The sequence below is a fragment of the Mustela putorius genome, unplaced genomic scaffold (assembly GCF_011764305.1).
Source record: "Mustela putorius furo isolate JIRA1106 unplaced genomic scaffold, ASM1176430v1.1 tig00004007_pilon_pilon_pilon, whole genome shotgun sequence".
In the NCBI taxonomy this organism is placed as follows: Eukaryota; Metazoa; Chordata; class Mammalia; order Carnivora; family Mustelidae; genus Mustela; species Mustela putorius.
The window spans coordinates 14454407-14477815 of NW_025422145.1; the positions used below are offsets into that span (position 1 = coordinate 14454407).

General features: G+C 61.0%; 2 protein-coding genes across 10 annotated transcripts in view; one reads left to right on the forward strand and one right to left on the reverse strand.

Moving 5' to 3' along the window:
* UNKL (unk like zinc finger) overlaps positions 1-23409 on the forward strand; it is a 41823-nt gene that overhangs the window by 16651 nt on the left and 1763 nt on the right. For 7 of the 9 annotated variants that reach the window (XM_045072229.1, XM_045072228.1, XM_045072232.1 and 4 more), the window contains 6 exons: positions 2662-2724; positions 5064-5217; positions 13431-13523; positions 13738-13965; positions 14522-14724; positions 14848-15084. In XM_045072229.1, the coding sequence (XP_044928164.1) occupies positions 2662-2724; positions 5064-5217; positions 13431-13523; positions 13738-13965; positions 14522-14724; positions 14848-15084 (978 nt within the window). Of the gene's footprint in view, positions 1-2661; positions 2725-5063; positions 5218-13430; positions 13524-13737; positions 13966-14521; positions 14725-14847; positions 15085-15710; positions 17775-23409 lie in introns of those variants that run through there. The other 2 variants (XM_045072230.1, XM_045072231.1) reach the window with 2 other exon arrangements.
* Positions 17620-23409, reverse strand: part of GNPTG (N-acetylglucosamine-1-phosphate transferase subunit gamma) — a 36473-nt gene continuing 30683 nt past the window's right edge. Inside the window, exons 4-11 of the mRNA XM_004750810.3 lie at positions 19121-19175; positions 18973-19056; positions 18803-18896; positions 18614-18728; positions 18453-18535; positions 18244-18372; positions 18079-18160; positions 17620-17982 (exon numbers count right to left, since the gene is read on the reverse strand). Of these exons, the coding sequence (XP_004750867.2) occupies positions 17885-17982; positions 18079-18160; positions 18244-18372; positions 18453-18535; positions 18614-18728; positions 18803-18896; positions 18973-19056; positions 19121-19175 (740 nt within the window). The 3' untranslated portion in view covers positions 17620-17884. The remainder of the gene's footprint in view (positions 17983-18078; positions 18161-18243; positions 18373-18452; positions 18536-18613; positions 18729-18802; positions 18897-18972; positions 19057-19120; positions 19176-23409) is intronic.

Here is a 23409-nt window from a genome sequence, read left to right on the forward strand (position 1 = left end):
GCGTGTGCTCCTGTGAGTTTGTGTCTGTTAAAGTAAAACACGAGTGGGCCAGCGTGCTCCTGTAGGCCGGCTCTGATATCCGGATCCCCACGTGCACCACTTGGTGGCGGCCCCGGGGCACACTGGCCCAGATCTCCCTGAGGTCTCCTGCTGTAGTGGCCCCTCTGGGAGGGCCAAGTTTGGGGCCTCACTGGCCTGGCCACTACCAGGCACCAGGTCTGGACGAGATCGCGCTGGGGCGGGGGCTGTGCAGGGAGGGCTTCTCAGCCAGACCCCTAGGTCTGCCTCACTCCCAAGTACCATCGTCTGTAAGGGTTGACGTCAAACCCCAAACCCTGGCCTTTGCTCTGCGTGCCCCCCGCTGCTTCGTTTGCACCGTGAATAGGTCTGTGCCAGTGGAGGTTCGGCACGAAAACCACGAGCCTCTGGGGCACTGTCGGATTCACTCAGGCCGTGTGTCCTTGTGTCGGGCACACCCGAGGACACCTGGGGTCTCACTGTGTGTAGACCTTGTGCCGGTTCAAGGACTCCAGGGTTGGACTCCCTCATTCAGATGCGGGGTGGGAAGGCCCGAGTGTGCGCTGCAGACCTGCTCTTTCTGCCCAGAACATGCCGTGTGCTGGTGCGCGTCCCCCGGGTCAGGCTGTGAAATCTTAGAAAACCTGTATGTTGTTCCTGAGAACAGCTACTGAGGCCCTTGTAATTTCCTGGGTGATAGAACCCTCTTTTTTTTTTTTTTTTTTTTTTGAGGTGGTTCCTCAGTGCTCCTGGATGGGGGCTGGTCACCGGGAAGGCCAAGCCACAGTTAGAAACTCAGAACTTTCTGCGCCAGCCCATGTGACCCCGAGGGCGGGAAGGGGCTGGGGATGGAGTTAATGGGACGAACTTCCGTGAAAATCCCCCACGTCCGGGGTGGGGAGCATCTCCGTGCTGGGGAGGCGGCCCCAGCCCGCACGTGGGACTCTTGCAGACCTCAGCCGGTGCGACCCTAGCTAGCTGTGTTCTTTGCCCTGTCGTTCGTTACACAGTAAATCGACATAAGTGTGTGCTTCCCGAAGCCCTGTGAGCTCTTTCAGAAGGTGGCGGGGCCTGAGGGGAGTTGTGTGCGTCCTGATTGACAGTGGTCACAGGTGATAGTCTGACCCCAGGCAGAGGGTGTTGGAACTGGACTGGCATGGGGACGCTGACACTGGGTGTCACAGGAATGTGGTGTGGAGTGTCCAGGCCCCCACAGCGGGGAGGGGCCTGGAAGAAGGGGTGAGGTTGCCTGCAGGGAGCCCTATATTCTGAAGGCAAGCAGAATGGTTTCGGGGTAACCTTGCTTTCCTCAGTGTCACTTAGTCTGGAAGCATAGATACTCAGGTCTTTGGTCAGTGTCTTTGGAAGCCCTCAGCCTGCTCTGCAGGGAGGATGTCACTTCTGGACAAGAGAGCTGCAGGGGATTCAGAAGTATCTGGCTTGAACCCGTGGCCCATCGCCCTGCAAAAGGAGGGGCCCCAATCAGCACTTCTCTGGACACCTTCCCCGCCTCGCCCCCTGGGGATCATTCTGGGTTCTTTTGTGATTCCAGAAGCCAAAAAAAGAAAGGAAGAAAGGCCAGGATGCCCTGAGCCACCACTGTGAATTCACGTATTATAAAATGAGTTATAAAAATCAGAATATTCCGATGATCTGAAGGACATTTTGGTCCACAGTTCTTGTGTGGATGCTGACCTGGGCAGAGCCGATGCAGAGCTCTGAGCACAGCCTTCGTCTGGCCCGGCGGGCCCAGCAGATGGCTTGTCAGTCAGGGTTTCTGTATGTGTAGGGGAGAAAAAAACAATTCCCACCACCCTCTTCGGTTCAAGACCAGGCCCCTGCAATTTTTTTTTTTTTAAGAGTATTTATTTATTTATTTGACAGACAGAGATCACAAGTAGGCAGAGAGGCAGAGAGAGAGAGAGAGGAGGAAGCAGGCTCCCTGCTGAGCAGAGAGCCCGATGCGGGACTCGATCCCGGAACCCCGAGATCATGACCTGAGCCGAAGGCAGCAGCTTAACCCACTGAGCCACCCAGGTGCCCCATAGGCCCCTGCAATTTAAACTGATAAAAGGAGAAAAAGGTTATTATGTATCCATTTAGAAGTCTTTATAGAGAAGCAGTTAGATGTGGCAGCTTAATACCCTTTTAACGACGAGTAGTGAACCATGCAGGACCAGCGAGACAAAAGCAACGGGGTTTCTGTTTCCAGGGGGGTGAGCTGTGGGACAGTAAACGTATGGGAGAAGTAACATCAGGCCAGGGTTACTTAGTGAGGCCTGTTCTGTGAACACGGTGCTGGCGTGGGAGAGGGGAGGGTGTGCCTTCACAAAGGAAGCTTACTCTGCCTTCCCGGCTTTCTGCAGTTTTAGTGGAAGAGCCCTTTGCTTCCAGCTCAAGCCTGACTGCTGGTGGGCTTGGGGAGTGGGGGTTGCGGTGCAGAGCTCCCCATGACCCCTGCCAGGACCAGCCCGGAGGTCAGAGGTCAGGGAGCAGGTGGGAGAGACAGATTCAGACCTGAGGGAGGGTAGCGACATGAACACCTTTGCCGTCTCCTGAGCCATCTGTACTCCGCCTTGTGCACGTGAGCGAGGCTTGGGGGTCTGTGTGCCTGGAGCCCACCACTGCCTTCTTCTGTTGCAGGCAAAGCGGAGAGAGTCCCCTGCCGAGGGCAGCCACCAGGCCAGCGAGCAGGACGGCAAGCAGGTACTGCGGGGGCAGCCCTGGCTGCTGGGGCTCCCACAGACCTCTCCAGCCACTGGCCGTCTGTGGTGTCCTTGTGTTTCCACTTGCCTTCCTTCCAAACTGGCCTGTGCCTCTGTCTTTCATTCGAATGTTCAGAAAATGCTGCTGTTGCCCTTTGGAAACAACAGAAGCCCCCAGCATTGTCCTCAAAGGGAGCACGGGGTGCCCTTTGCGGCCCGTCTGCGTGTGTCTTGGAGCTGCCTGAACAGAGCCTGAACAGAGCCCCATGGGGCTGCGTCAGCCACAGCCCCAGCTGCCCTTGAGATCCCCAAGTTGTCCTCCCGGCGTGGGCAGGGCCGGGCCCACCATCTCGCCTGGCACTCTCCCCTGCGTCCGGCGCTGTCTGCGATTTCCGCTTTCCATGAGGACACGGGTCCCCACGAACGCTGGCTGCGGCTGCACTCAGCACTCGGCACACTGATATTTCTCTGTCGCCATCCATGCGTGGAAGGCCTGGGGTGCCGAGTGGCTGCCGACGTGCCCCTGTCGGCAAGCACGTAGTCTCTTGCCGTGGGTCTGTGCTGTGGGCTCTGTTCCTAAGTCCTCTGCAGGCGGCGCACCCGGCCTCCCTCCGGCCTGGTCTGCGGCTGTCCCCAGAGGGCTCTGCATCATGGCTGGACCAAGTTGCGAAGGTGAAGGTTCGTTCTCGTCTCAGGAGCTGTGACAGCAGCAGAAAGGGAGTTGGAAGTGAAAATGCAACTTAGTTATTTTGTGATGTTGCAAGGGAATCAAAACTGTAAGATGTTCGTTAAGAATCTGAAGCTGGACACATGGGCGATAACAGCTGGTTCACCGGGGGACCCAGGCACCCACCAGCCCAGACACCCCAGGGCATGTTGCGCTGGCCCCCAGCCCATCCTCATGTCCGCCAGCAGCCGGGAGCAAGCTGCCAGGCTCCTCTTAAGGCTCCTGCCCGCCTGTACCCAGAGACACCCTCCATCCTGTCCAGAGCTGGACCCCAGGACAGCAGGTGCCCCACTGGGGCTTCCCAGGTCACTGGAGTGGCTCCCAGCACTTCCCTGGGACCCCCAGTTTGAAGGCCACGTGGTTGGAGGCTGGCCTGGCCGTCCTCTGGGGACCCCTCACTTGCCTCTGGACACCTGTGTGCCTGCTGGCGCCGGACCTTCCCTCCGTGTAGCCCCAGGGAGACACGAGTGAGGGTATCCTCAGGTTTCAGGATTGAGTGTCACCTGATGTCTGCCAAGAACACGTCTTTGCACTGTGACTCCGTGGGTGGAGGAAGCCACAACGGGAGCCTCAGGCCAGCGGCTTCCAGCCGGGCTCAGAGCATGGGGGGATGGTGGGCTGCTTGCCCTGCCTTCCTGCCTCAGCCGGGACAGAGTGGGAGCCTGAGCCCCGGGAGCCTGGGGACCTTGCCCTCCAGACTTGGGCGGTTCAGGCTCATGTCACACGTGCGGCAGGGGCTGTCACAGTGTCCCCTGTGCTCACGGCTGGTGTCTGCACCAGGGGCTGAACGCAGCCAGCCGTCCGGGAAACACTCAGAGGAGCTGTCTGTGCAGGGTGGCCTTCCCTCATGAAGCATGTGTTCTTTCTGTTCCTGTCATTGTCATCATCATCATCGTGGAAAACGTAACTGGGGCCGACCACATAGTAAAGCCATCCCGGCCTAGGCTGGCGCGGGCCCTGTCCAAAGTTGACTTCTGTCTCGTTTTGAAGCAAAAACCAGACACCACACGTTTCCCTTCCGTGTGGCTACCGGTCCCTGACCGCACGGTGACTGGGGTGCAACCTGCAGGGCCCCGAGCCCTGGCTTGCCCCTTGTCCTGGTCCCATGGGTCGTCAGTGTGCTGCCACGCTGCCGGCTGGGCCCCGGGACCGCACTTGTCCTGATCTGCGGCTACCGAGTGAAGTCGCGTGCCTTGCCCTCTGTTTTTTACCCTTTTCGGGTAATGAGATTATTTTTCTGTTTTCAGAAGCGGTGTTGGTTCTCTGCTGATGCCTTTTGGTGGATTTTTTCTTTACTGCCACGTATCTGCTCTTGAAACAGTTTCTGCAGAAAAGGCCATTAAAGCGACACTTTTTAGATGCATTTGTGCCCGTCCCTGGGTGATTGGCAGCTAGTGACTGTCTGTCCTGGTCGTTACAACCCACTAGGCAGTTAAAGAACTGAAACATTCGGAGGAGTCGCACTGTGTTATATTTGTTGTGGGGTTGGACGTTAGCCAGCCGTCCCGTCTGTGACTGTCCCCGCGCCCCCCTCTAGTGGCCTCCGTCATGGAGCAGTCACGTTACCGCTCCCTGCGCCCGTCTACTCATCTTGTTTCCGTGTCTCCACGCAGAACCACCTGTCTGTGTCCGTGGTGGCTCACCCGCTTGCCCCTGGTGTGGGGTCCAGCGCCGGCTCCGGCAGCTCCTCCCCGACCGCCCTGCCCACCCTCCCGGCCTGTGCCCACCCGCCCGAGCCCCCCAGCGGTGCTGCCGAGCCCGTCCCAGGTAAGTCTAACACTTCCTGGTTTCCTGACTTCGCTTCGCACCCACGTTGTATCTTTTTAGGGCTCTGTGTCAGGACACGTGGTAGGAGGCTCCTTGTTGTAGAAAAGCCACTGTGTATTAGGCACCTGTCCCGTGGCTGTACTGTCTGTGATCTAGAAACACGCCCCCTAGCAGCAGCCTCCTGGCCCTAAGACGAGAGCAGAGAGTGTGAGGACGAGGCTGGCCGAAGGCGGGGGTGTGGCTGAGTGGTCATTAGCTGCTGGGAGTCCTTGAGGGTCGGGGGACTGATGACCCAGGTGATTGGAGTCTGGCCAGAGGGAGAGAGTTGTCCTGAGAGCAGGGTGTGGAGCGGGGTGGTAGGGGCGGGAGGGCGACCTTGCCATGCTGGGCAGCACCCCCGCCCCAGGGCCCCGTCTGTGGTCCCATGTATGGCCACAGTTGCAGAGGGCTCGCATTGCTGGCCTGACCCGAGCCCCCATCTCTGTCCCGGTAAAGGGAGACTCGGCAGGGGCTCTGTTCATGGCTCTTGCCGTGCTCTCTGTCCCAGGGCTGGCCGGGATGGTGTGGCTGTGGGTACCACAGGGAAGTCGCTCCAGTGAGAGGCCAGCTCAGTTAGCTCCAGTGCCGTCCGTCCTCTGCACTTGGAGTCCTGGAGCGCATCCTTTCTTTTTCACCTGCTCTCTTGGGGACTGCAGGGGACTGGGAAGGCCCCTGTGTACCCGCGTCAGGGCACCACTTGGGCGTCAGGTGGCCAGCTCGGGGATGGTACGCTCTTACCCAGAGGTAAACGTCCATGGCTGGTGGCCCAGGAGTGTGTGCATATTGCTTTCCACCCCCTTAAACTTGGGCACCCCGGTCACGGCAGCCCAGGACAGGGAGGAGAGTATCTTTCCAGCGGCCATGCAGATGGCAAATCCTGGACTTGAAGGGGCCACGGAGCCCTTTGGTCCCTCCTGCTGATGTGAGGGACGCCGGACAGGTGAACACAGTCCTACTCCGGCATCGTGGCCCGCTCTGGGGCGCGCTCCGCATCGCTGGCTCAGGCTGGCCTCCCGGCCCCGTGCTCATTCTCAGGAGGGTCTTTAAAGGGTCACTCTTCTACAACCGGGAGACCTTCTGTGGCCGGGCATGTCTTGCTGCACAGCCCTGGCATTCCTGCATGGGCTCCACCTCGGAGCTGCTGCTTCTGCTGAAGAATCTTCTGGAGTCGAGCTGGCCTTGCCCCCCAGGATGGGAAGCTGGGGGGCAAAGAGGGGACCCCTGATGCAGCTGCCCCATCCCCCCCACCGGCTCCCCCCCCCCCCCAGCCCTGAACTTCTCAAACTTGTGACTCTTGCTTCCATGCTCTGGGCTTTTCTGGAAATTATGTCTATGCAGCTGTGAGAACCGCCAGCGGCTCTCCCCCGGGCTCTTCCTTAGACCGGCTTGTTGCTTCAAGGCTTACCTTCTTCATGGGTGGGTTCTGCGTCCGTTTTCTTATAAGCAAAACCAACCAACCACACGTGTTTTAGCTTGACCTGAAATGGGGGTGGAACGAGGTGTTCCTCTTGAACACAGATTTGATGTGGACTCAACGTGGCCAGTGGGCTGGAGAACTCAGCCGAGTCGCACGTGTTGGCAGAGACTTGGAGGCGGCGGGGTGGTCGTGCCAGCGTGTGTGAGCTGTCTGGCCACTGAGCAGGTCCCCTGCTGCGCTTGGGGGCTGAGTGGTTAGTTATGCAAGGAGCGCCGTCTGTATCGTGTGTCTCTAAGTGGCTCCCCTAGAGAATGCTGGACTGAGGCGCTTGGCTGCCGGACACGTGTGGTTAAAGACCCGAGCCTGGGTTGGGCACATGCACCGGCGCGCACTGGACACCTTTGTTTCCAGCTGGAAAGGAGCCAGGAAGCTGTTGCTCTGAATGGCATGTTTGATTTTACTCTTTGGGGTTTTTTGTGTAAAACGCAGAGGTTTAAAAAAAAAAAGCTTATTTTCCCAGTTCACAGGTAGTCATAGTAAAATTGGAGACTCCTACACAGGCAGTCAGGGAAGAAAATCCCTGCCCTAAGCAGACGAGGCCACATTCAGCTCTGCCCCCAGACCCCCAAACGGACAGAGCTGGGGGCACCTGCACCTCGAGAGTGGCCTCGCGGCAGTGTGGCGGCCCCAGGGGAATCCGCGTCTTCTTAGTGTCCCTAGCCATCACCCTTCCGTCAGGGTCCTCGGCCTGTTTGTGTCACGGAGCGTTTGTAGGTCCTTCTTCCGCTCACCTCAGTATTCCCTGAGCCAGCTGCCCAGAGGTAGCACTGCCTGCTGACAGTACGTTTTCGGTGCCCCTGCTGTTAGAATCAGGGGCTGCTGTCATCGTTTTCTCTGGAGATCATCGCGTGTGGTCAGACCCCAGTCTACGGGCCCAGTTAGGACTCCTCAGAACTACCCTCTGGTCCCAGGAGGGCCCTTGCCAGCGGCCTTCCTGCTGCTGAGGACCCCCACGCTGCGGGGCACCTGGAAAGAGCCTGCCCTACCTGCGGTGGCCTCATGGAGGCTGGTGTGGCTTGGGTTCTGGCTTTATGGTGCTCTGCCCACGGGGAATGAGTAAACGCTCGTGTGAGTAGATGCTGTTTGCAAACTAATTGTGCGATTGGTGGGTTTAGTGGAATCATTTCACGGCACTTGGTGGATTTCCTTTCCTTTGCCTTCCACTTCATACCAGCGGGTTTCCGATTAAAATAGTGACCTTGAAATAGTCCTGGTGCAGCTCATTGCCAGGAGTGGCCGGGAGTCAAGGGTGGGAGAGCCTTCATCCAGAGACCAGATGGACTATGGAGGGGATGGGGGGCCTGGCTGCGGGGCTGTGGGCAGCTGACTCGCAGTGACCTCGAGGGCAGAGGTCTGGGCGGGGGGCCTGGCCCAGGGCCACTGCGTGCTCCATGGTTAGCTCATTTCCATCTGAGCGTGTCTGGACGGGAGGTAAGGTCCTTAAAGCGGCCCTGCCAGTTGAAGCCCCTTCGGGCACCTGGACGTGGGCTTTGCGCACACTGCCTCGAGGTGCCAGTGTCAGGAGGTACGCGCCCCTCTGGGGTCCCACATACAGGGCGGCAAGGAACTGGGTGCTGCGAGGACTCGGGCTGGCGAGGTCCGCCCCCGCGCACCCCGCCCGCGGCGCCCCCGACCGGAGCTGCAGGGCCGGGGCCGGCACAGATCTAAGGGTTGCGTCACCGGGGGCGGGGCTGGCGCGGGGTGAGTAGGAGGGTCGCGTTGTTCGGGGGGTGGGGCTGGTCTCAGGGTTACGTCACCCAGGGGTGGGCCGAAGGATTGCGTCACTCGGGGGCGGGCCCGACGCAGGGCGGGCGGGGCGCGGGCTGCGTTTGAATCGGCGGCGGCGGCGGCGCGGTGGACGGTGAGTCAGCATCGTCAGCCCCGCGCCGTCTGGGTGTGGGTCGTCGTTATGCGGAACTAGCTGTGCACCCCGGGCGAGGTGAGAGCCAACTCCGTCTCGACGCGCCTCCCCGCCAGGAGAGCAAACACCCCTCCCGGTTGCGCTTCCTCTCCAGGTGCGCCATGTCCCCACGTGCCCACCTCCCCAGGTGAGGTGCGTCTCCCACCTCTCTGCTTTTCCAGTTCCCCGGTGGGCCTCCTCCCCAGGTGCGCTACCCCGTGCACCGAGCCCCCTCCCCCAGGCGAAGTGTGTCTCCCATCCCCCTCTCACCTTCCTCCTTCCCAGGTGCACCTCCTCTCGCCTCCAGGTGCTGCTCGTACCCGTTGTCGTCGCATCTGTGCCCAGCCAGGGATGGCACCCAGGGGTCAATACCAGCTCCCTTAGAGACTGTCAGTGGTGTGAATGCAAACAGACCCTTTTTGGGAACCTGCTCTGCAGAGGCGCCCGCGGGTTCCCTGCGTGGGCGGGAGCCGCGGGGCTTCTTCGGGGGGCCTGCATCACCTAGCGGAGGTGCTTTGGCTCCTAGTGACGGCGGGGTTCCTGCCTGGTCCTGCGGGGGATCGTCACCTGCACTGTTGGATATTCAGGCCGGTGGGTGAGCGGGTTTGCCGGGTGCTTCTCCATGCTGTCTTAGGGGAGGACGGTCTGCTGGGGGGCATCCGGCCCTGGGTGGGGAGCACCCCCACGTCAGGGCTGCCCAATGCTGGTCTTTAATTCTGTGCACTGTGCTCGTTGTCCCTGTGTGTCCTTTGACCCTGAAGGACCGGGTGGCCTCCTGAATGTGCTGTGTCACGTCAGGATCTGGGGATTGCCAGGGCCGTTACTCAGCAGCTCTCCGCGGATTTCTCACCAAGGTCTGGGTGGTTCCTAGTGGCTGGGCAAGGCGGGTTCTGGGTCCGATGGCACAGCTTACGTAATTTAGCTTTGATTTTGAGCGTTCAAGTCTTTTTTAAAAGTCTGCTTTCGTTTGAGAGAATATCCCAGAGGACTTGGGTCTGACCCAGAGCACTGATGTGGAGCAGCGACGGATCTTGTTCTGAGATGAGCAGCCGGTGCGCCCCAGTCCGCACGCTGGCTGTGCTGTCCTGGGCAGTGGGCCCCTCTCTGCTGAGTCATGGGGTGGGGGTGGGGGACTGTGAGAAGATAAATCTTTTCCAGGTGAGGAAAGGCTCTTGGTTCAGCTTCTTCTCCCCTATGGTCGGTTCATTTGTGCTTTTGTTATGAGAAAGTGTTTCTAGAACTTTGTTGGGTTAAAGCATGCCACACCTAATCTGGTGCTGAAGGTTGAGGCCCCGTCATCAGGCCTGGCTGACCTGCGTGTCCAGGACAGAGGGTTGGGACCCCAGGCCTGCGCCAGAAGGGTGGGTTTGGGCTTCCATCCTTTGTGGCCACCTTGCAGAGCACAGAGAGGTGGGGGCAGGGCAGGTGGGGGGGGTGGAGCTGGCTTTCAGCACATGAGTCTGCAGGGGGTCCAGGCAGACAACCAAAACGAGGGTTTGGGAGGCTGAGCAGAAGTTCTCGCAGGATGAGGGGAGCCGATGGAAGATTTGGTTAGGCTGCAGCCTAGGCAGTGTCCAGTGTCATAAGTCCCAGAGGAAGAGCCACGGTGGGGGTAGGGTCTGGCCCCGGTGGCCACGAGCATGCCAAGAGGCACAGTCTCCACCGGAGGTAGGACTATTGACGTGCCAGGATTGGCATTTTAAAAAGGCTCCTTGTGGGACATCGTGGTAGGGCACAAGGGGCAGCCCCCAGAGACCGCTGGAGCTTAGGGCCCTTGGTTGTGCGGGTTCTGGGAGGATGGAGGGGCTAAGGGCTCCTCCTGGGGCCCTGCTGAGCGCATGAGCCCTGGTGCATGGCGGGGGGAGGGGCCTCTGTGTCCCCAGAGTTTGGGAAGCTGCTGATGGGGCAGTGGGCCTCTCCCTGGTAGGAGGAGGCAGAGTGTCTACGCGGGGGGGGGGGGGGATATATGTTGGCATCTCAGGGTTAGGGCTGCTGAAGCGGAGTGTGTGGCTGTGGAGCAAGCATTGGAGGGGCTACTGGGCCTCCCCAGGCCCCCCAGAGAGGATGGGAGGTTTGAGAAGGGGGTTCTGGTAGGGGAGGGGAGGGCAAGGTGGTGCTGGGGAGAGGGTGCTGCCTTTTCCCAGAGCATGGAGGCATGGGTGCAAGGCTGGAGGGCAAGGTTTAGCAGTAGTTTGGGGTAAGGTGGGGACAGGATGTCAAGGGGGGGTTGGTCAGCGAGGGCTCTGGTGCAGGGCTGCCAGGGGCTTCCAGTGCCACAGTGGGTGGGCATGGGTGAGGGGCGTCAGGGTCAGCGGTGTCTTCCCCAGAAGCAGGTGGACCCTCTGGGCAGTTCATAGTTCTGTTCGAGGAGGGTCCCAGGAGTTCTGGGCCTTTGGTCTGTGGGAGGTGTCTGTCCTTGGCCCCCATTATTGTGGGTTGAATTATGTGTCCTCAAAAGGTAGCTCTCCGTTCTAATCCCTGAGAACGGGATTTTATTTGGAAACAGGCCTTGCGGATGTAGTCAAGGTAAAACAAGGTCACGTGCATGGGTCCTAACCCAGTGCGATGTGTCTAAGAAGGTAACAATTTGGCCCAGACGTGGAGGGGTGGCCGTGGGACAGCCGAGGCCAGGGCTGGGGTGTCCACCGGCCCAAGACTGCCAGGGGTTGCCAGCAACACCAGCAGGACTGAGCCTGCCCCAGAGCCATGGGAGGAAGCTGGCCCTGTGGGCCTTGCTCTCACCTTCTCTCCTAACAGTGCGATGGACTCGTGGGGCGCTGTTGGAAGCCACCTCCTGTGGTGCTCGGTTTGGGTGGCACCAGGATGCAGGTGGCCTGTGCTGCTGGGTCTTAGGAAGGAGTGGGCCAGCAGGCGGGCGTGTGTGTGTTGGTGGGGTCCTGGCTGTAAAGAAAGGCCGGAGAAGCACGGGCTGGGGGAGCCCACCAGGAGGAAGGGGCCCTGTGGGCCCCAGCTGAGCCGTGTCTGCCTGAGGGACTCTATCTGTCCATTGTCCCTGCAGCCGTCTGGTGCAGGGCTGCCAGGGCCTTCCAGTGCCACAGTGGGTTCCCTGGCTGATCTGGCGCGGGGTCTTTCTCTACAGCCCCACGGAGGACCACAGCCCCGCGTCCTGTGCTTGGCTCCTCGGCTTCTTGCTCCTCAGAGCAGCTGGGGTGGGCTTGAGCCCGGCAGCCACTGTGCGTGCTCACCTCCTCCCTAGATGGGAGCCACAGGAGACCCTAAAACCTTTGTTGGAAGAGTGTTTCCTCCTGAGCGGGCAGGCCGCAGTGGGGGTGGGGGAGGCCAGCTGACCTGGGTACAGTTCGGTTGGGCATGGGAATCCAAAGCAGGGCGGGGGGGGCAGGGCAGGGCATGCCTGCACGGTACCCCCCGTTGTGCGCTCCGGGCCATGCCCTCCCTCCCCCGCCCCGAGTCCCAGTCCCAGCAAGCCCACATCTCCCCTCCACATGGGCTGGAGGAAAGGGCAGTGTGTGCCTGCGATAGGAGACTTAGCCTGGAGCTGCCTTTAGGCCGGCCGCCAGGAGCCAGCAGAGCACAAGGCACCATCCCTGCGGCCAGCTCAGTGGGCTTCACGGTGGTAAGCGGTGTCCACCAGCCCTACGGACAGGGAAGGGGTGGTGTGGCTGGGGGCCAGACCCCAGCTCTGATCCGCAGGCGTCCTGCAGCCGGCTCCCGGGAAGTCTGCCTGTCCCAGGCCTGCGGTGGTTCCGAAGTCCCGTTTCTAACCCTCTCCCTGCCTGGGTTTCCCCATAAATACAGTAATTCCCTGGTAATTACGGTAGATGCTTTTTGTTTGAAGGGAGGTAGTTTCTCTGCAGCCGCCGGGAGGTTTGGGCTTCGCTCCTGGATTCTAACCCAGCTGTTGGCCGTGGTCATGGTCCCCCTGCTGCTTCTGGGCATGTCCCTGGAGCCGCGGCACGGCCACGAGTCTGGGCCCAGCCGAGGGTGGGATTTGGTCAGCAATGAGCAGTGGCTCCTCCTCCTGGTGCCTCTGGTTTGCTGTCATTTGTCACAGTTCAGGCGACTTGGACACTAGGAGGCTGGGGGCAGGGCCGAAGCAGAAGGCTCCAGAAGTGTGGCTCACAGACCCCGAACAAGCAGGCCCAACTTGGGCCTCCAGGGTGTGTGCCTCGGGCTCTGGCATGGCCATTGGGCCTGGGGCTCTGGGGGCGGGCGACACCCTGTGGCTTCCAGAGACTGTTCCTGTTGCACATGACAGGCCGTCGGGGGGTCGGAGGGCCTGCTGGCTGGCAGGGGAGGAGCAAGGCTCAGCCACATGGGAAAGGCCACCTGCTTCACGGAAGGGTGCACGGTGGGGCCGTGTGGCTGACCTCGTGCTGTGCCTTCAGCACCCCCGGGTCTTCTGTGTACCCTGGGCCGGAAGATGGCGGCAGCTCGGGCCCAGTGGGTGTCCTAGGAGTCACACAGATGGCTGGTGGGGATGTCCTCTGGCCGCCCCTTCCGGGAGTCGACCGCTGTGCGGCTGCTGGAATTGAGAAGCTCTTGGGGCTGCTGGCCCGGAGCCAGGTGCCTGGGGGCCGGTGTCAGAGGGGGAGGGGATGAGGGGAGGGAGACCCCTGCTTGCAGGAGAGGGAAAGCTTTGGGAGGTGGGGAGCCCCATGTTGTTCCAGGCCTCTATTCCAGTAACAGACGGGCCGAGAGCGTGCTGGGGTCCCAGAAGCCCTACCAGCGCCATGGTCTGGGCAAGGAGAGTGCGCATCTCTCGCATGGGCCAGGCTCTGGTGCGGCCCCACACTCACGGGACATCCTGTTCTCCAGGTCCTTCTCTGGACCTTCATCTCCACGACGTTGGCCTCCCCGCCCTAGACAGAGAGCTGGAAGAGCATGACAGCGCCGACCTGGGCCCGGCAGGTAGGTCAGAGCACCGGGGCTCTTAGCTGGGCTGGCTGGGCTTTCTCTTCAGAGGGTCCCATGGCCAGTCTGTGGTCAGCCCCCCGACCCCTCGGGGCCTCTGGCCTAGCATCGTGGTCTCTGCGGAGACCTGGGCGCAGCCACCACGGTCCTGCATGGTGGTCAGGCCAGCCCCAGCCCCACCTGCTCACTCGACCACGTCCGCTCTCCGCAGGTCCGAGGTCACTGGGGGGCTCGGTGCCTGTCACCGTCCCAGGCTGCCCGCCCCGCTCCCCGTCCCTGCACTCATCCTCGTCGCTGTCCACCTCCCCGCTCAGCTCGCTGTCCCAGTCCCTGTCGGGGCCTCTCGTCTCCTCGGCCATGACGCCCCCCCAGCAGCCGCCGGCCCTCAGGTCGGAGCCCGGGGCGCTGGGCCCCTCCACCGCATCCTACAGCTCCTTAGGTGAGCCGGGCCCCCCACGTGGTCATACTGCCCGGACTCGGGGGTGGCCACTGCCCGGACTCGGGGGTGGCCACTGCCCGGACTCGGGGGTGGCCACTGCCCGAGCGGGTGGGTCCCCTGTTCAGTCTGCTGGCGGTGCTTTGGGGCACAAGGATGGGCTGTACACATAGCCCGCTGTCAGGGTGGCCCCGTCTGTCACCTGGGAGTAGGGGGACCTGGGACGTCACTCGGGGCCCAGCGCACAGCGGCACCAGCCCTTGCTTTATTTCCTCATCAGGGACGGTTCACTCGCGCACCTCCCGACACTTTCAGGCCGCACATGCCTCCCCGTAGGCGACCCCACAGCTCCCGGGCCTCCAGACTGAAGTGAGGGGGTTTCCGGGGCCAGGGTTCGCGCGGTGACAGTTCTGACCTCAGTTCCTCTTCTGCTTACGCGCCCTGAGTGGCCAGGAAGAGGCTGCGGCAAAAGATGGTGGTGGGGGTCGCTGTCAGCGGGGCCCAGAGGTGGCGTTTCAGCGCTGTCGCCAGTGACCGCTCCCGTCCCCTCCACACACAGGCTTGAACGGCGTCCCTGGGAGCATCTGGGACTTTGTTTCCGGCAGCTTCTCACCCAGTCCGTCCCCCATCCTGAACAGCGGCCCCGCCCCGCCGGCAAGCACGAGTCCCAGCGGTGCTGAGCTGGCACGTGTCCGGCGGCAGCTGGACGAGGCCAAGAGGAAGATCCGGCAGTGGGAGGAGTCCTGGCAGCAGGTGAAGCAGGTGCGCGCCAGTGGGGCACAAGGAGGCTGGAGGGGAGGCGGGACAGGTGCGCCCATGGCCGGGGGCGGGGGGGCGCACACCATGCCGCCCGCTGCTGCAGCCTCCTCTCCCCCTGGGTTGCAGGCCTGTGACGCATGGCAGCGGGAGGCACAGGAGGCGAAGGAGCGGGCCCTGGCGGCAGACAGCGCGCGGCAGCTGGCGCTGCAGAAGAAGGAGGAGGTGGAGGCCCAGTTCCGGCGGCTGCAGGAGGAGCTGGAGGGCCGCGGGTTGCGGCGCTGCGCCGACCTGGGCGCCGTCCCTCTGCCCCAGCTGCACTCGCTGCAGAGTCGGCTGCGCCTGGACTTGGAAGCCGTGGACGGGGTGAGTCCTGGTGTTGGCTCCAGGCAGCTGCCAAGGCCAGCGGAGCCGGTCTGTCCCCTCCCTGCCGGCTCTGCCCTCAGAGGACGAGGACGGGCTGGGCACCCCTCCCGCCAGGCGGGATCAGAGCCAGAGTGGCCCCTCCCTGAGGTCACCCCAGGTCCCAGGGCAGATCTCTGCCTTTGTGTTCTCCACCCTGGGCTGTAAATCCCTTCTACAGCAGGGCCTGTTGTGAGAACATCTGGAAGGTTCCACGGCCCTCACACACTGTTCCCCTCCCATGGCCGCACAGCCCCCCAGGCTCTGTCTGCTCTCTTGGCCGGAGGCCCGGGTCCCAAGTCAGGGTGCCTACGAGCCCAGCCCCTCAAGTTTGCTGGCCACAGGGCACGGTTGGGGCCTCCATGTGGTCCTAGTCCCTCAAGGTGGCCACGTGCAGGGCTGCCCCCTTCCGTGCCCGTGCGGCTGCTCAGCTCCTGGGTCTTGTGAGGGGTTCCCTGGCCCTGACTCTGCAGCCGGGGCCACCTTCTCCGACGTCCCATGGAGGCCCCGTCCGTGGTTTTCCTGGGGCCTTGGTTTGGCTGCAGCAGGCCGCCGACCCCACCGCCGACCGGTCGCGTCTCACCCCACAGGTGATCTTCCAGCTGCGAGCCAAGCAGTGCGCCGTGTGCCGGGAGCACGCCCGTGGTGCCGTCCTCCAGCCCTGCCAGCACCACGTGCTCTGCGAGTCGTGTGCTGCGGGCGCGCCCCCCTGCCCCTACTGTGAGGGCCAGCCCCTCCCATGGTGACTGTTCCTGTGTTCACAGCCTGGGCTGCGGCCGCTGCCTCTCCAGCCTCAGGGGTGCACTCCCCTGGAGCCCGCCCAGCCAGCCCCACAGGCTCAGGAATGACGCAGGTGACCTTGCCAAGCACTTTGTAAACTGGGGGCGTTACACATTCTGAGTTGCTGTAAGCTGCTTTCTAGGTTTGTGGTTTTTTAATACGCGATAATGCGAAGCTTTATACGTGGACTGTGAACTTACACAGTTTCCTCTCCGTTCGTTAACCCGTGGTATGGTAAAGCTCTTAGATTTCCTATTCTGAAATGAGTACTTAATGAAATGAGCGTTTATCTAGTAGTGAGAAATGCCTAATTTTTTTAGTTTTCCAGTTAAGTGCAAACTATCTGTAGCAGTGACGCCGAAAGACAGTCTGCGGAAGGACCCTCACCCTGTGCGCACTCACTAACTGGTTTTCTAGGCCAGGAGCATGCAGTGGCGCCAGGCGCCGAGCCCTGATCGTGCTCCGTGACCCGCAGCCGCTTGTCTAAGTGCCTGAGCCTCACATGAGGGGCGGACGAGGCCCTTCCCTCGGGCTTGTCGCTCCCAGGGGCCTGATGGCGGAGGCTCTCACGTTCATCTCACAAAGCTGTCCCTGAGCCTCTGCAGCCCTGAGAGCCTGCCGGGCCCCCCATTGGGCGGCCTGAGGCCAGAGACTCACCCCCTGCTCCGGGGTAGTCCAGGGGGTCACCAGGGTCACTCAGGTGACCCCAGGCTTGTAGGGAGAGCCCAGCCACCTGGCCCTGGCAGAAATGCTCCTGAGAGCTGGTGTGGTTTGGGGGACGACCTGAATTTTCTCTGATCCAAGCTGGGTTGTTTTCCTAGAAATCTGGGGAGAAGCAGAGGATGTGTGTAGTCGGCCCAGACTTTGTCGTCCTCGCGACGCTGTAGAGGCGGCGGGAACAGGTGCGGCCCCTCTGGCCCGGAGGTCTGGGCCCACACGTGGCTTTGCCAAAGACTTTTCATAGCATTTTGTAAGCGGCTCGGTGTAAATTCTTATCAGTAACCAAATATTTACTAGAGTAAGAGGTTGAAAACTTTTCTTAACTTAGGACATACCGATAGCTCTCACTTCCAGGGCGGCTCCATGACGTTCCGCAGCTGGCCCACTACGAAGGTGACTGTTGACTTGGTTTTAGTGAATCTACTTTGTTTTTAATGACAGTGATGATTTATTAGCTCTTAGAAATTACGTATATTTTGTGCTACTGTTATCACCGTTTAAAATTCTTTATTTTTATTAATATTTATGCATCGTTTCCCATTTTAGGCCTTTGGTCATTTTTGGGAAACAGGACAATGTTTATTATCAGTACCTAGTCTAGACGTTTTCAAAGTGTGGACTAAGGGCAGGCACTTCAGCTTGAAGCCTGTAGAAGTTGCTCTGGTTGGTTCTTGCCGTGCGGTGGGCAAGACAGGAGCCATGGGGACCCAGAGAACCGCCCGAGTGGGCCCCCGGGGGACTGCCTGTTGGGGTCCTTCCCGCCCCGTGGGTGGGGAGCCTCGGCTAACCTGCAGGTGGGTGGCCACGGTGCTGGGTGTAGCTGCTCCCGCCTCTCGGCGCTCATGGTCGTGGCCACGTCCCGCCTCTGCGGCCGGTGTAACTGGGGCCACCGGAGACCTCACTTGGTGGGTGGCTTCGTGGGGGGATTTAGGGAAGCCTCCGCTTACGTTCTAAGTATTAGAGGAGAACGTTACCAGAATGGAACTTTAACCCAGAAAGTAGTATTTATAATGCATAATCATTTACTTGTAGTGAATTGTTCCGAGTTAACACTTGTTTAAAGTTTTTTACACTACAGCATTTATGCAGCGGTTTACAGAATCCATGGAATTATTTTTATCAGTACAGGAATTAATTAAAACTTTGAGTCTTTATTCTGTCTGCCTCTCTGAGCCGAGCCTGAGTCCCTCCCGGGCCCCAGAGGAAGCGGCTCCCTCCTGCCCCCCTCCCCGCGGGTCTAGGGCTGCCCTTGGCCTGTCTCGGGTCACAAGGTGTTCCCACGCAGTCCTGGGTCGCCTCGTAGCTGCTCTGCTGTCCCGTCTGTGGGTGTCTTGGGGCCCACGTGCTCAGAGCTGGGAGCTCCTGCCAGAACAGCAAGCGGCAGGAGTCAGCACAGGCCCTGGCCTGCAGGCCGCAGGTCCCACAGGGGGCCAGGGCCCCGCAAGGGGCATGACTCACCCGCGGGCCTGGCGTAGGGGATGCCGTGCTGCGTCAGCACACTCTGCAGTCTCCGCAGCTCCTTCACCAGCTCTCTGTGCGCCTGCGACAGATAAGCCCCGAGGGCAGGGGTGCGGAGCAGTGCTGGGGGCCATCTTGGGGCTGGCCGCCCTGCCCTTTCCCTACCTCACTGCAGCTCTCTAAGGTCTGGAACACTGGGTCCTTGACCGCTCCTTCCTGCGCTGACTCTCCTTCTTCTAGAGGCCGTAGGTAGCCGGCGTCCTCAAAAAGTGCCCGGAGCACCTTGCTGTAGCCCTGGGGACGGGGGGAGGAGGGAAGAGTCAGCTCCAGGCTGCACTGTGCCCAGGGGAGGGGGTGCCCACCCCACACCTCACCTGTACTGTGATGAGCTCGTCAGCCAGGTCCTGCTCCGCCTGGTCCCACCGCTGCTGCAGGGCCGGGGGAAGCGCAGGGTACACTAGGGTCCAACAGAAGCCGGCTGAGCCGCGCTCCTACCCACCCCCTCCACGCTGCCCGGCCGGCTGGGGGGTCCTACCTAACAATGAGTGTGGGTGGCAGACCAGAGGCGTCTCAAACGTCAGTGCGTAGACGCAAGTGCTCGGCTCGGACACATGGGCCAGGCGGTGGCTTTTTCCACAGGTAAGCTCCACCTGCGGGGATAGCTGGTAGGTAGGCTGGGGGGGGGCCAGTACCCACGCCCTCGGACCCTTCCCCACGATCCCACCTTGCTCTGCCGGCTCCGGGTGCGGCACGAGTCACCGTCGCGCATCCACATGGCCCGGAAGGTGCTGTTGACGATTTCCCACTCGTGCCAGATGCTGAGGGCGAACGGAGTGCGTGAGGCAGGGCGGGAGTGGGGGGACGCCAGCCCGGGGCCCGGGACCCCCTGCTCACCCCAGGATCCCGCTGTAGGCGTTCCAGCGGAAGGTCTGCTCGTGCTGCGTCACGTTGTGGAATGGGCAGAACTCGTACTTGTACCTGGGGGCACAGGCGCGTCAGGGGGGTCCCTGCAGCCGCCCCCGCCGGCACCCAGCTCACTCACGTGGACTCCAGCAGGCTGAAGCACTTGCCGGAAAGCCTGGAGAGGTGCGCGGGCCCTGGAAGAGAGCAGACCGGCTGAGTGCGGCGTTGGGCGGGCGGGCGCGTCCACGGGATGAGTGGCCCTGGGAATGGGAGCGTGGGTGCTGGACAAAGAGCCAGAAGCCAGGGGACCCGGCCTTGCTGGAGGCTCTGGAGCACAGAAAGGGCCGATGACCAAGCACGGACCCAGTTCTGCACCCAGCGCTCGCCCGGGTGTCCCGATTCACACGGGACACGCCAAGACAGCATGGCCACACCCAAGGGAAGAGGGACAGAACCCTCCCGGGAGCAGCCAGACGCTGGACTTAGGAGACTTCCAAACAGTCCTAAATAAGCTCCAAGAACGGGAGGACAAAGACCGACACTAGAGGAAGGCGCCTGGAGAGACACGCTGGAGCCAGAGGCCGGTAAGGGGTTTGCAGGATGGGCCGGTGAGTGCACGGAGCACCAGCACATGGCCGCGGTGAGCCCCGGGCACAGCCGGAGAGAAGCCGTGAAGCCCGCAGCACGGGCGGGCAAGGGTCTGACCCCAACCGCACAGCCCCGTGGAAGGCGGTGGTGGTGCGTCTGGAACAGCCCTCCCTGATGGGGACGGAGTGACAACGGCCCGGGGCGCCCCTCAGATGGATCGAGGTCTGTGCGCCTCTCCGGGACGCGCGAATGCACAGCCGACAGGGTCCCAGACACATCGGCACCGGCCTCTGCTGGGGGCACCCCGTGTCCAATGGGGTCGCCTGCAGGGCCAGTGCCCAGGCTGGGGGAGGGCGGAGCCAACCCGAGTAGTGTAGGGCATAAAGGAAAACTCAGAACTTAATGCTGTCCGAGGTCCTTAATCCCTACGGTTTCTGGGGGCGCCGGGGTGGCTCAGGGGGTTAAGCCTCTGCCTTCGGCTCAGGTCATGATCTCAGGATCCTGGGATCGAGTCCCGCATCGGGCTCTCTGCTCAGCAGGGAGCCTGCTTCCTCCTCTCTCTCTGCCCGCCTCTCTGCCTACTTGTGATCTCTGTCAAGTAAATAAATAAAATCTTAAAAAAAAAAAAAAATCCCTACAGTTTCCAGAGAAGACAGACGAGGGAGAGGCACACGTGGAAGAGGAGTGACATCGAGCCTGTCGCCTGGAAGAAAATGTCAACAGAGCAACGAGGAACAGAGAAGCCGCCGGGCCATTCCGGGTAGGCCGTGCTCTCCCATGCGTCCCGAGGGCCACACTGGCTGTGAGGAAGGCCCCGTGCGGGAATCGTCGGAGATGCGGATGCCCCAGCCACGGCCCCGGGCAGATGGAGCTCAAAGAGCTCTGGAAAGCCGCCTCCACCGCAGCCCACAGGAGAAGTCCCAAGGGAAATCGGAAAGCCCTGACACAAAGCCTGGACCACAGGCCTCCAGCGCTCACGGGTGCAGCTCCGACTCGGGCCACAAGCAGAGCCCGCATCTTCACGGCATCATAAACTAGACCAGGGGCTCGCCAGACGCACACTAGTGACAGGAGAGACAGACGGGGCAGAGGCCGGAGAGAAGCCGGCAAACGCGACACTGGTTCTTCAAAGAGCCCAGCAGACTTCACGGCTTTCAGCCGGACTGCCAGCCCACTGCCGCGGCTCCTCCAGTCGGGCGGGATGGAGGGGACACGGCCAGGTCTGCAGACATGAGATGCCAGGAGAAGCGCCCACTGGCAGCCGACCCAGCAGCCAACCCATGTGACATGCACACAATCCTGGAGACACGGCCGCTCTGTCCTCCCCACACGTCCCCAGAGCCTCCAGGGCCAGGATCACTGCAACACCAAAGTCACGGAAATCTATGATGAGCACGAGTGTGGAGAGCCCTCGCCGAAAACACCGCCGATGTCCTCCGACAGCAGGCCGGGGGGCCACGCTCCATCCCAGGGGCTCGTCCACAGCAGGGGTGCCCGCACCTCCAGCCGCCGGGGTAGCGCGGGGACAACACAGCAGCCGCAAGCATGGAAGAGCAGGAAGGCGGCACCACAACAGAGGCCACCTAGGCGGACCCCACAGCGCGTGTCCTGCCGGAGACACACGGCACGAGACCCCTGCGCTGCCTCTTAGCTCCGTGCAGTCCTGCCCGCTCCAGCCCCGCATGCCCGTTTGCACCGGAGCAGTCGGGCACCAGAGAAAGAAAAGGCATCCAAACTGGAAAAGAAGAAATGCAGTGACGTGGCCACGACGGAGTCCCCAAGCCCGTTCACGATGTCGCAGGACACAACACTGCGGACGCCGGAGTGTTTCCCTCCACTAACCATCCAGGGAGCACGTCACACAGTTCCGCTTGGCAGAGCACCGGGAAGGTGGAGGACGCAGACCGCGGACCCCACGGACGCGACCAGAGACGCACGAATAGAAGTCTGTGTTTGCAGGAAGCAAACCTCAATCCTAAAATATGACAAATGCCCAAAATGATGTGATTCAACCTGTACCAAATTCAGTAATGTTTCTTTGCAGAAATGGGAAAACCCATCATAAAATGGAATCTAAAGGACCCCAAAAAGCCAGAACTATCTTACAGTAAAAGAATGAAATGGAAAAACTCAATCCCTGGTTCCCAACTGTGCTGCGGGTCCGCGGAGAAACACCTCAGGGCACTGGGACACAGGCAGGGACAGCTGGGAGCCCACAGTCCCGGACGTCCGTCCCCACGCCCTGACGTCAGACTCACGCAGTGGGGAAAGGGCCGTCTTCTCAGTAAGCGGTGCCGGGAGAGGAGAGCGGACGCAGGATGACACGGAACCTTCCTTTAGACCATGTACTGCGGAACTCTGGATGGGTTTGAGGCTAAGCCTAAAGCTTAGCAGAAAAGCAGAGGGGAAGCCTTACGACAGCGGTGTCCCCAGTGACTCCGTGGGCTCTAACCCCAGACGAACTCTGAGGAACGACACTTAAGAGCCGGCCTTGGGATTTTAGGACTCACGTGCCTCAGGGGCGCGTCCACAGTGAGAGAGACACCCATGGGCAGCAAGGAGACAGGTGCAGTGCACACTGCCAGGACACACAGAGCTGAACCGGCAGCCTCGCTGGAAATGCGCCAAGGACTGAGGAGAGGGTTCTCTGAAGCAGCTCCAGACCTCCCCCGGGGAGCCACGGCCCCGTGTTGGGATGGCCGTGCTCGCTCGCACTGCACGGGAGGACCGCAGGCCGGGGTCGGGATCTGGAGGAGCACGCCGGGCCGGTGCTCTGCGGTCGCACAGACGCTGCAGCCACCAGCACGTTCTTGATCTGCTTTCCCCCCCAGCTCACAGAGGACCCACAGACGGGCCTCTTGCTGGCGGGTTGGGCGGTCTGTGCGCACCTGCCCACGGTGTCCCGTGAGAACCGCACGAGTGCGGCCGCGTGGCCCGAGTTAACACACGACTGTGAGTACACAGCTCGAATCAGCGGAGCCCAGCTATGTGCGGTGGGGAGCGTGACCTCACGGGAGGTCCCTCTCGCTGAGCTGAGAGCACACGCTTCACGAGTTCATAGTCATGGCTGTGAGAGCGTGGACATCCTCATCTGTGTAGGAAGAAGCCAAGAGGGGCGCCAGGGTGGCTCGGTCACTGAAGCAACTGCCTTCGGCTCAGGTCATGATCCCGGAGTCCTGGATCGAGTGCCGCGTCAGGCTCCCTCCTCTACCGGAGCTGCTTCCCCTCTGCTGCTCCCCCTGCTTGTGCCCTCGCTCTCGCCCTCTCTCTCTGACAAATAAATACAGTCTTTAAAAAACACAACCTCGGGGCACCTGGGTGGCTCAGTGGGTTAAGCTGCTGCCTTCGGCTCAGGTCATGATCCCAGGGTTCTGGGATCGAGCCCCGCACCGGACTCTCTGCTCAGCGGGGAGCCTACGTCCCCCGCTTCTCTGTCTGCCTTTCTGCCTACTTGTGATCTGTCAAATAAATAAATAAAATCTTTTTTTTTTTTTAAAGATTTGATTTATTTATTTGACAGAGATCATAAATAAAATCTTTTTTTTTTTTTTTTTTTTTTTTTTTAAAGATTTTATTTATTTATTTGACAGAGAGAAATCACAAGCAGTCGGAGAGGCAGGCAGAGAGAGAGAGGAGGAAGCAGGCTCCCTGCTGAGCAGAGAGCCCGATGTGGGACTCGATCCCAGGACCCTGAGATCATGACCTGAGCCGAAGGCAGCGGCCTAATCCACTGAGCCACCCAGGCGCCCCAAAATCTTTTTTTTTTTTAAAGATTTGATTTATTTATTTGACAGAGATCACAAGTAGGCAGAGAGGCAGGCAGAGAGAGGGAGGAAGGGC